This window comes from Seriola aureovittata, chromosome 18 (assembly GCF_021018895.1).
Source record: "Seriola aureovittata isolate HTS-2021-v1 ecotype China chromosome 18, ASM2101889v1, whole genome shotgun sequence".
Classification (NCBI taxonomy): Eukaryota; Metazoa; Chordata; class Actinopteri; order Carangiformes; family Carangidae; genus Seriola; species Seriola aureovittata.
Genome location: NC_079381.1, coordinates 23907501 through 23919607, shown reverse-complemented (window position 1 = coordinate 23919607; position 12107 = coordinate 23907501). Strand labels below are relative to the sequence as shown.

Genomic DNA, 12107 nt, shown 5'->3' with positions numbered 1-12107 from the left:
ATCAGCACAGTGCTGACCGCTGCTTGTTGTAGTCCAGGCGGCGGCGGCGGCAGCAGCAGCTAGTGACACTCGTACGCTGCACGCTGTCTGTTCGATAGTGTCTGTCTGTTTGGTCGCCTCTGTGCTCGTGTCGGGCTGAAGGCCTGAACTATGTGGCGTGTTCTTGGGGAGTCTGACTCACTTTTCCACTCAGCGTGCCCGTGGCAGGGAGTCGTCCCCCCCCCCCCCCCCCCCCCTCCAGATCTCCTGTTAGACCCACACTGAGCTCCTTTGCCCCCCCCCCCCCCCCCCCCGGTGCCTCCTCCTCACCAGCAGCAGCTCTCTCTTCCTGTTTGGCTCTGGGCTGATCTGAGCTCTGCGTGTTGTGGTCGGGTGGCATCAGCAGTTGGTGTGTCAGTATGACAAGTATTCAGAGCTGCAGAATGTGGTGTGTAGGTGAGGGCTTCAGCACGGGACGTTTCACAGAGGGAGGAGGAAGAGGAGGAGGAGGAGGAGGAGGAGAAGAAGTTAGTTATTAAAGCCGAGGAACAGACAGAAGAGTGAAGGTAGAAGGTTTTCTGGAGAGAGTGTAATTGAGGATGTGATGACGAACTTTAATGGCTCTTTGGTGTTTGTGCGACAGCCTGAACACAGCTGGAGTTTACAGGCTGCTACTGATATAATTCATAAAATGACACATGAGCCCATAGTATTTTATTTTTAATGTAAACACACAGATCCTTCAGATGAGTTTCTCTTGATTTGAAGCTCCATATTTTCTTCTTCTTCTGTGTTTTATTTAAAGTGTTGATCCATGAGAAGATATTTTTGTGGTTTTAAGAACCAACACTCAGAGAAACCAAATCCTGCAAGGGTTGGATGGTGGGTCCAGGTGGGCGGGGCTTGGTGACTGCTTCGTTGTGACATCACAAAGTTCCAGAAGTCCTGACGGCTGGTTTTAAGGCTCAGTTTCTGAATACAGGCTGTGTGCATTTCTCTGTGGACTGAGGCTGAAGCTGCTCAGTGTTTGCTGAGTATGTTTGTGTGTGTGGGAGGGAGACCGCTGCATTTCCCAGAATGCCTCAGAGAGCCGGCGTGAAGGTTTTTGTGCAGCAACTTGACCTTTACATAAACCTCACACACAGCCTCATTCATGTAGAGAGCAACTGTGTCACATATTAATTATGTCTTCATAAAGCTGGCACGCTCCGCTGTGAGCTCATCGTACACCACACACACACACACACACACACACACACACACACACACACACACACACACACACACTCACTCATGAAGTAATGAGATGGACCAGTGTGTCTCTTGTTTACGAGGCTCTTCAGATGATGAGCGTCCTCCTCACTTTGTCCCTCAGAGTTCAGGTCGTCTTGGTAACAGTCGTGTTGCAGCTCGGAGCAGTTATTATCGATCAGCTGATCTGTGTCTAAACTCTGGTAATTCTCTGGCAGCAGCTGCTCCGATGTTTCAGTCAGTGTCAGTGAAAATCTGCGTTTTCAGCTGCAGAGTTTGGAGATTTTTTTGTGATTTTCCAACATTTACAGTCAAACAATTAATGATCAGCAGATTAACTGAAAACAAGAATGATCCTTAGATGTGTGTAAAAACACTGTAGGCAGATATCATCATCATCATCATCATCATTATTGTTGCGTGTAGGTGAGATAAACGGTTTCACACGTGGTTGTGACACATGCAGCAGACGGAGCTGACGTCTGTGTGTGTGTGTGTGTGTGTCAGGCAGCGTGCACGTCGTCCGTCCGTCTGTCATAATGTTGTGTTTGACACCTGACAGATGTGCAGCAGCCAGAGGTGAACTAAAGGGGGGGGGGGGTTTATGGGTTGATGTCTTCACCCTCTGTGGGGAACAGCTGCAGGAGTGTGAGCGGCGGGTGGGGGTGTTGGGGGGGGGGGGGGGGGGCGTGGGGGGGGGGGGCGTGAACTTTTCCCATGAAAAGTTCACGCTGGTGGTTTTGTTTAAGTGTTTGACCATTTTTCCCATCATGCACCAGGTTTCTACAATGATTTTCTCTCGTCTCACATTTCCTCCGAGTTTATCACAAATATAAACTGAAAGACGAGCGTTGGTTCATGGAGATTATTTATTTATTGATTATCCTGTGGTGAAGTGAGCAGAGACTGATGTGATGTGGTGGTGCGTTCACAGACTCTAAAATGCATCATAATCATGATTATCGACATTATTGATTCATGTGTCGATCATTTTTCTGATTGATTGATTAACCCTTGTTTGTAAGATTTCCAGAGAGTAAAGAAACATTTGTCGTAAATATAAAGACGTTGAATTTACAGTGATGACGAAGAAGAAGAAGAAATTCTTCACTTTTCTCCTTGAGAAATAATCGATGAATCGATCATCGATTGATCAACGTCGTCCACAGCAGCTGGAGAGGATCCGACACTTCTGTCTTCTAACAGCTGAGAGCTGCAGATTCCTGTCAGCCATCAGTCACATGACCACTCTGCTGGAGCCGTATCAATGCCTCCACCTCCATCCACCTGCCTCCACCTGCATCCACCTGCATCTACCTCCATCCACCTCCATCTACCTCCATCCACCTTCATCCACCTCCATCTACCTCTACCTCCATCCACTCCATCCACCTGCATCTACCTGCATCTACCTCCATCCACCTCCATCCACCTCCTCCACCTGCATCTACCTCCATCCACCTCCATCTACCTGCATCCACCTTCATCCACCTGCATCTACCTCCTCCATCCACCTTCATCTACCTCCATCTACCTCCATCTACCTCCATCTACCTGCATCCACCTTCATCTACCTCCATCCACCTTCATCTACCTCTACCTCCATCCACCTCCATCTACTTCATCCACCTTCATCTACCTTCATCCACCTCCATCTACCTACCTCCATCTACCTCCATCTACCTCCATCCACCTTCATCTACCTCTACCTCCATCCACCTCCATCTACCTACCTCCATCCACCTCCATCCACCTTCATCTACCTCTACCTCCATCCACCTCCATCTACCTCATCTACCTTCATCCACCTCATCTACCTCCATCCCCCTCCATCCACCTCCATCCACCTCATCACCTCCATCTACCTCCATCCACCTTCATCTACCTCATCCACCTTCATCTACCTTCATCCACCTCATCCACCTTCATCCACCTCATCTACCTCTACCTCCATCACCTTCATCTACCTCCATCCACTCCATCCACCTCCATCCACCTCCATCCCCCTCCATCCACCTCCATCACCTCCATCCACCTTCATCCACCTCCATCTACCTCATCTACCTCCATCCACCTCCATCTACCTACCTCCATCTACCTCCATCCACCTGCATCCACCTCCATCCACCTGCATCCACCTGCATCTACCTCCTCCATCCACCTCCATCCACCTCCATCTACCTTCATCTACCTGCATCTACCTCCATCCACCTCCATCCACCTTCATCTACCTTCATCCACCTTCATCCACCTCCATCTACCTCCATCTACCTCCATCCACCTGCATCCACCTTCATCTACCTTCATCTACCTTCATCCACCTTCATCCACCTCCATCTACCTCCATCTACCTCCATCTACCTCCATCTACCTGCATCCACCTTCATCTACCTCCATCCACCTTCATCTACCTCTACCTCCATCCACCTGCATCCACCTTCATCTACCTTCATCCACCTTCATCCACCTCCATCTACCTCCATCTACCTCCATCTACCTGCATCCACCTTCATCTACCTCCATCCACCTTCATCTACCTCTACCTCCATCCACTTCCATCTACCTGCATCCACCTCCATCTACCTCCATCCACCTCCATCCACCTGCATCCACCTGCATCCCCCTCCATCTACCTCCATCCACCTTCATCTACCTGCATCCACCTTCATCTACCTCCATCCACCTTCATCTACCTCCATCCCCCTCCATCTACCTCCATCCACCTTCATCTACCTCCATCCACCTTCATCCACCTCCATCCACCTTCATCTACCTCCATCCACCTTCATCTACCTCCATCCACCTTCATCCACCTCCATCTACCTCCATCCACCTCCATCCACCTCCATCCACCTAATCATTTATTAGAAAACGGCTCCAGTTGTTGTTGTTGTTGGAAACTGAATTTATTACTTTTTGTTTGTTTGCGAGCGTCTGTGTAAGAATGAGAGTGTGAGCGTCTGTCTCTGTGTCCGCAGTGTTTTCCCGCTCTGGACGTTGATGTATTAGGACAACGATGTGTCCCCCCCCCCGCCGCGTCCTGCTGCTGCTCTCCTGCGTCCTGCTGGTTCTGCTGGTTCAGTTTCCTGGGGTCCGGTCCAGACCGGCCACGGAGGACACGGACACAGGTAACACACTCCGCAGAGTCTGAGTCTGGATCTGGAACGTTTCTCTGTGACCACGACGTGAATCTGACGTTTGAGACACTTCCTGTTTGACTTTTTCACTTTTCATTTACTGAATGATTGAAGCAGCTGCAGTTTGTGGTTATTACCTGAAACCGAGCGTCTGTGACTCATCACTGATTATTATAAAGACTCGTGTGGAACATGATGATGACAGCGTAGATTAATATATTACAGATGTGAAAACGAGTTGAAAACGGCTGCATCGTCTCATCTGATGATGTTCAAAATGTTTTCACTGAGAATAATCACTCTTTGAATCAAAGCTGCAACTAATGATTGTTTTCATTATTGATTAATCTGCCTCAATTAATCGATTCTCTGCTTTTTCTATAAAATGAACGAAAATAGTGAAAGTTGCTCAGAGAACAAAATAAAGTTCAGACGCTGAAGAGTAAAAAAAGAATCGATCGGTTTCACAGATAATCAATAAAACATCCGATATTTAAACAATAAGAATCACAATAATATAATTAATCATCAGATTTCAGAAGCTTGAACCAGCGACTGATGCAACAACGAGGAAAATGAATCGACTGAAAGGAGATATAGATATATTTGTCTCTGTCTCTGTCCTCAGTGTCTCTGTCCTCAGTGTCTCTGTCTCAGTGTCTTTGTCTCAGTGTCTCTGTCTGTCCTCAGTGTCTCTGTCTCAGTGTCTCTGTCCTCAGTGTCTCTGTCTCAGTGTCTCTGTCTCAGTGTCTCTGTCCTCAGTGTCTCTGTCTCAGTGTCTCAGTCTGTCTCAGTGTCTCTGTCCTCAGTGTCTCAGTCTGTCTCAGTGTCTCCGTCTCTGTGTCAGTCTGTCCTCAGTGTCTCTGTCTCAGTGTCTCAGTCTGTCCTCAGTGTCTCTGTCTCAGTGTCTCAGTCCTCAGTGTCTCTGTCTCAGTGTCTCTGTCTCAGTGTCTCTGTCCTCAGTGTCTCTGTCTCAGTGTCTCTGTCCTCAGTGTCTCTGTCTCAGTGTCTCAGTCTGTCCTCAGTGTCTCTGTCTCAGTGTCTCTGTCCTCAGTGTCTCTGTCCTCAGTGTCTCTGTCTCAGTGTCTCTGTCTCAGTGTCTCAGTCCTCAGTGTCTCTGTCCTCAGTGTCTCTGTCCTCAGTGTCTCTGTCTCAGTGTCTCAGTCAGTCCTCAGTCTGCTCTCAGCTCAGTGTCTCTGTCTCAGTGTCTTTGTCTCAGTGTCTCTGTCTCAGTGTCTCTGTCTCAGTGTCTCTGTCCTCAGTGTCTCTGTCCTCAGTGTCTCTGTCTCAGTGTCTCTGTCTTCACTCTGTGAATGATAGAAAAGCTTCTTGAAGAGGAAAATGTGTTTCTGGAGGTTTGGGCTGTTTTTTGGCTGCAGAGCATCTGAAACTGGTTAGGGTGATTTTTCATGGCGGAGCCGAGGCTCGGCTCTCGGGGAGCTGGTTATGGTCTGTATATCCTGTCCAGACACAGTAACACATGCACACAGTCTGAGTGTGTGTGTGTGTGTGTGTGTGTGTGTGTGTGTGTGTGTGTGTGTGTGTAATCGGCACTTCCAGAAAACACAGGTCCTCCTTCCTCTGAGAGTGTGTGTGTGTGTGTGTGTGTGTGTGTGTGTGTGTGTGTGTGTGTGTGTGTGTGTGTGTGTGTGTGTGTGTGTGTGTGTGTGTGTGTGTTGTGTGTGTGTGTAATCGGCGCTTCCAGAAAACACAGGTCTTCCTTCCTCTGAGAGAGTGTGTGTGGTGTTGTGTGTGTGTGTGTGTGTGTGTGTGTGTGTGTGTGTGTGTGTGTGTGTGTGTGTGTGTGTGTAATCGGCGCTTCCAGAAAACACAGGTCTTCCTTCCTCTGAGAGAGTGTGTGTGTGTGTGTGTGTGTGTGTGTGTGTGTGTGTGTGTGTGTGTGTGTGTGTGTGTGTGTGTGTGTGTGTGTGTGTGTGTGTGTGTGTGTGTGTGTATGTATTTACCTTCTGCGTGTGTGTTTTGTGTTTTCTGCTCGGACCATCTGGGCTCCAGCTGAGAGTCAGTCTGTGTGATGCTGTTGTTTTTCAGCCTGTAAACTCTTGTTTTCCTCTCAGTCAGATCACATCAGCCTCTCAGTGTTACTCCCTCCCTCCCCCCCCCCCTCCCTCACCCTCCCTCCCCCTCCCTCTCCCTCTCCCTCCCTCCCCCCCCTCCCTCTCCCTCCCTCCCTCCCCCTCCCTCTCCCTCCCCCTCCCTCTCCCTCCCTCCCTCCCCCTCCCTCTCCTCCCCCTCCCTCTCCCTCCCTCCCTCCCTCTCCCTCTCCCTCCCCCCTTCTCTCCCTCCCCCCTTCCTCTCCCTCTCTGTGAGACTGAGTTCAGTTCAACAGAGAATATTCCTGTAAGTTCTGTGGACTCAGTTCCCGTCTCAGCTGCTCTTTTTAGAAACCGTTTGATGTGTTTAACAGAAGCTGCACATCATCATCTTCATCTTCATCTCGACACAGAGACTCAGAGGGTTTTATATCTGTTCAACTTCAGTTTCACTTCAACTCCACAAACACGCAGAGTTAGGGGCTGTATGCTAGTTATTGGGGGGGGGGGGGGGGTCAAGGACCTGAACTGACACAAATTAGATCATTTCCAACAGTGAAAATTATCCTGTTTACTTTAGATTATACATTATTGTATAATTAGATGAGATTATAGTGTTATTCCCCTTTTTGCCGGGGTCCTCAGGAACCACCTCATGGACCCCTGGGGGTCCGTGGACCCCATTTTGAGCACCACTGCTTCAGAGCTTCAGTGTCTGATCACTTGACCGATCAGTAGCCGACGGGATCAATACATCAGCTGGAGAAAGACATTTGAACTTTAAGAGATTAAACATCATTTCTGCTAGCAGCTATAAATGCTAACACCAGCCTGCTAGCCTGCACACATTAACCATGCTAACATGCTAATGCAGTAACATCTATTGATTAGCATTAAACACAGATAAATAATCAGGTGTTTCACACTTTACTATTAATATATAATATATATAATAATATATAATAATAAGTCTTTAGTCGGATTAATTATAAACATTTAGAAATCCTTTATAAGGAAAGTCTTACTGTGAAGTGGAAGCAAATTCTTCACGATGAAACACGTTGTTCTGGTTCTGTTTTGTCAGACGGAGGTTTAAAATCCTGGTGGAGTCCGTGTGTGTGTGTGTGTGTGTGTGTGTGTGTGTGTGTGTGTGTGTGTGTGTGTGTGTGTGTGTGTGTGTGTGTGTGTTTAATGGCAGCAGCACAGAGGGAGGAGGTCTCTGAAGTTTAGGAAGTGGTTGGGTGCAGCACTGAGCGCTGGCGACAGCTCCTGTCTGAGCACCCCTCCTCACTGAGCTGAGGTCAGAGGTTAATCCTCAGGTTCCTTTCATTGTCTGTTGGAGGGAAGTCCTGAGACACACACACACACACACACACACACACACACACAACCACAACCACAGTTTTCTGAGCAGCTCTTTAACATCCCACTTCTTTTGCAGCCGACGCAGTAAAATCCTCTGAGGACGAAGAAGACGATGAGTCATCGTCAGAGGAAAATAAACTCTCCAATGAACTGTCAACAAGCAACGAGAAGCTGCAGCGTGAGCCTCTCTCTCTTCTTCTTCCTCTTCTCTCTCTGTTCCTCTGCTGTTGGTTGTGTTGAGTGATTGTAACCACGCTGGTGTCTCCTCGGCAGCGCTGGCGCCTCAGTGGGTGATGCCGGACAAGATGGAGAAGCAGCTCCACGCCGTCCCCGCCAGCAAGACGGTGAAGTTCCGTTGCCAGGCGACGGGGAACCCGGTCCCGTCGCTGCGCTGGTACAAGAACGGGAAGGAATTCAGGAAGGACCAGAGGATCGGAGGCTTCAAGGTTCGTGTCCGAGTGTGTTCACGTGCACGACAGAGGCACCGTCAGCTGTTTGAACGTGTCTTCATTGATCCTCCATCTTTCAGATCAGAGATCACATGTGGACCCTCATTATGGAGTCAGTGGTTCCCTCTGATAAAGGGAACTACACCTGTGTGGTGGAGAACGAGTACGGGAGCCTCAAACACACCTACCTGCTGGATGTAGTTGGTAAGAAGTCTCACCTGTGTATTCAGACAGCGTCCACACTGAGACGTCTTCTCCTCCTCCATCTTCACCTGTTCCTCTTCACCTCCTCTCCAGAGCGCTCTCCTCACCGGCCGATCCTGCAGGCCGGTCTGCCGGCGAACCAAACCGCCGTCGTCGGCAGCAACGTGGAGTTCGTGTGTCGGGTGTTCAGCGACCCGCAGCCTCACATCCAGTGGCTCAAACACATCACCATCAACGGCAGCAGAGTGGGACCGGACGGACACCGCTACGTCCTCATCCTCAAGGTGGGGTCACCTGGGGCCGGCTGCACCACCATGGCCATTATTATTATTACTTATTATTTAAAGCTCCATATCTTCTTTTTCTGTGTTTTATTTGAAGTGTTGATCTATCAGAAGATATAAAAACCATCTCAGTGTAGTTTTACATCTCCTCTCTCAGGCTTCTCTCTGGAGCTCTAGTAACAACAGATCTGTGAGCCAATCAGAAGAGAGGAGGCTCTGAGCCTCTCTTCTGATTGGCTGACTGTTTTCTGAGTGATCCAATAAAATAAAAGCAGATTTCAGATAAAACACTCAGAGAAACCAAATCCTGCAAGGTTTGGATGGTGGGTCCAGGTGGGCGGGGCTTGGTGACTGCTTTGTTGTGACATCACAAAGTTCCAGAAGTCCTGACGGCTGGTTTTAAGGCTCAGTTTCTGAATACAGGCTGTGTGCATTTCTCTGTGGACTGAGGCTTTGATACTTTCACAGTATTAATATAGAAGCTAGAGCTGATCTATAATCACACTACACATGGACACACACCTTTACACTGGATTAAAACCTGGTACCAGTATATTTAAATTTGATCCTAAAGGAAAACACGACCTTTCAAAATAAATGTTAGTTCCTCAAACGTTACTCTGCAGTTAGTTTTCTACATAAGAGATTTAATGGCAGCAGCATGTTGAGCTCTGCTGTAATTCGTTGTATTTGTTGGTGGTTGAGCAGCTCGTTAGTTTGCGTGACACGGGTTTGATTCCTCTGTGACAGAACAGAGTCAGACCACATCTGTGAAGTTTTGAGGCCTCCTGATGAAAGACGCTCAGAGTGGTTTTCTGTACGCGGCGAGCGGCCAGCAGCCTCGCACGTCTCACTGTGTCCCTCCTCCAATCACAGAGCAGGCTGAGCGTAATGAGGATGAAATTAAAAACAGAGTCTCATCAGTTATTCAGTCGTTTCTAAACTATAAATGTCAGAGTGTTTCACTCAGCGGCAGCCTGGAAACTTTCCTCAATTATCTCCCACTTCCTTCAAATTAAAGGTCGAGTGTTCCTGTAAACACACCGAGCTTCTGTTTACATCCACAGTTACAATCACAAAGGACGGATCCTGTGTAACATGTTGAAGACATTTCCTTCCTCAAACATTTGAATATTTGAATCATGGTTTCCATCACGTTCATAGCTGCGATCCTCTTCTTCTTCTTCTTCTTCTTCTTCTTCTTCTTCTTCTGTGTTTGCTGTTTTGTTGATCTGCAGAACGGCATGAAACCAAATCCTGTCGCCTCCTCGTTTGTAAACACAAACTCCTCAGGCGCCTCTAACAGCGACTGACCCGCTGAGTTCTCCTCGTGATGGAAACCTTATTTATTCTGGGAGAAATGTTCAGTTTACTTTGTGTTTTCTACTGATGATTTACATCTTGTGATGTCGGAGTGTTGACATCAACTCTCTCTCTCTCCCTCTCTCTCTCTCTCTCTCTCTCTCTCAGACTGCAGGTCTGAACACGACGGATAAGGAGATGGAGGTTCTGACTCTGAGGAACGTCTCTCTGGACGATGCGGGGGAGTACACCTGTCTGGCGGGAAACTCCATCGGCGTCTCCCACCACTCGGCGTGGCTCACTGTGGTGGACGGTGAGTGGAGACATTCAGACTGTGAAGCACCTCTCTCTCTCTCTCTCTCTCTGTGAAGACCTGACTGTCTCTTGACTCCTCCCCCTCTCAGACCTGCCCCCCTCCCCCCTGCCCTCCCAGACATACCTGGAGATCTTCATCTACTGCCTGGGGTTTTTCATCATCATCATCCTCACTGCCACGGCGGTCATCTGCAGACTCTGCTGCGCCCCGAAGAAGAGCGACTTCAGCAGCCAGCTCGCCGTCCAGAAACTTGCCAAGAGCATTCCTCTGAGGAGACAGGTAAGATGGCCGCCGCTGTCCGAGGAGACGGGCGAGACGTCCGCCGCTGTCTCCAAAAAGTTCAGTCGCCTTCAGACCTCCTGTCCCTCCTCCGCAGGTGTCGGTGGAGTCCTCGTCCTCGCTGCAGTCGGGGATGTGTCTGATGCGTCAGTCTCGTCTCTCCAGCGCCGCCACCACCCTCCTGGCGGGAGTGTCGGAGTACGAGCTCCCCTACGACCCGGTGTGGGAGCTTCCTCGAGACCGGTACGCCGTCTTCAACACAACCCGTCTGTGGAGCCGCTTATTAAACTGACTTTCACACAAGATAAGGGGGGGGGGGGCAAATATTTAAAAAAGATAAATAATATAATGAAATATAATATGTACAATTAAATACCAGATCATTAAGATACAAACAGCAGCAGATCACTTGTGTTGTGTTCAAGGTCAAACAGATGAACAGTTGTTGTGTCTGTGTTGAACCTGATGACGAGTCGATTCCTAATTACTCCTCCAGCTGAGACTTGTCAGTTCCTGGACGTAGTGAGTCATTTTCTAGGCCCCGCCCACACCAGAGGTTACACCCTTCACTTATCTCCGCCCTCCGCTGTGACCTCATGTAACCTCATAACGAACAATGATGACAAACCTCGATGTGTGTGTGTGTGTGTGTGTGTGTGTGTGTGTGTGTGTGGTGTGTGTGTGTGTGTGTGTCAGGCTGACGCTGGGGAAGCCTCTGGGAGAAGGCTGCTTCGGTCAGGTGATGCTGGCTGAGGCCGTGGGCGTGGACAGAAACAAGCCGACGCGCCTCACTAAGGTCGCTGTGAAGATGCTGAAAGGTGAGAGAGCCCTGACCCTTAAACGAGCTCCTCTAATTGGCCAAATATTTTCCCACCTCTGAACAGGTACAGAGACGTGTGGATGTGAAAGTCAGAGCGCTCCGTCTTCAGTGAGCGATTATTCAGCAGCTGCGACTCGTTTCTAGTTTTTGACTTTTGTTTGTAAAATATCCCCAAATTTTATTCATGAGAAAATATTCCAGAGTGTCGCTCCCCTCGTTCGCACATGTGCACGTCCATGACTTCACATTATTTGATGCAGGTGTGTGAATGTGTTTTTGCAGCGACTGGAGCAAAAAATGAAGCTTATGAGTTTCTTGACTTGTGATTGATAAAACTGGATTTGTGCAGCTGAAGTGAAGAACGTGAGAAGGTGAAACTGTTTGTGGGAGAGAGAATTTTAAAAGTGTGTAACTCCCAAATTTACTGAAACACATGAGACTATTTCAAACAGCTGCTAGCTCCAGTGTCGCAGGTGCTCAGGTGTGGAAAACACCTGAGCACCTGGATCTGTGTCTGGAGACAGTTTGAATGTAAACCTGAGCGTGAGGCTGATGGTGATGATGTCACATGAACCTGTTGCAGCGGACGCCACAGAGAAGGACCTGTCCGACCTGATCTCCGAGATGGAGATGATGAAGATGATCGGGAAACACAAGAACATCATCAACC

At 48.8% G+C, this 12107-nt stretch overlaps 1 protein-coding gene across 2 annotated transcripts in view; it reads left to right on the top strand.

Moving 5' to 3' along the window:
• Window positions 1-12107, top strand: part of fgfr1b (fibroblast growth factor receptor 1b) — a 34499-nt gene that overhangs the window by 18977 nt on the left and 3415 nt on the right. For both annotated transcript variants that reach the window (XM_056403499.1, XM_056403500.1), the window contains 10 exons: window positions 4209-4358; window positions 7860-7961; window positions 8057-8229; window positions 8313-8436; window positions 8530-8720; window positions 10191-10335; window positions 10427-10617; window positions 10715-10860; window positions 11314-11435; window positions 12021-12107. The exon at window positions 12021-12107 is cut by the window's right edge and continues 24 nt beyond it. In XM_056403499.1, coding sequence (XP_056259474.1) covers window positions 4247-4358; window positions 7860-7961; window positions 8057-8229; window positions 8313-8436; window positions 8530-8720; window positions 10191-10335; window positions 10427-10617; window positions 10715-10860; window positions 11314-11435; window positions 12021-12107 — 1393 coding nt within the window. In that variant the 5' untranslated portion in view covers window positions 4209-4246. The remainder of the gene's footprint in view (window positions 1-4208; window positions 4359-7859; window positions 7962-8056; window positions 8230-8312; window positions 8437-8529; window positions 8721-10190; window positions 10336-10426; window positions 10618-10714; window positions 10861-11313; window positions 11436-12020) is intronic.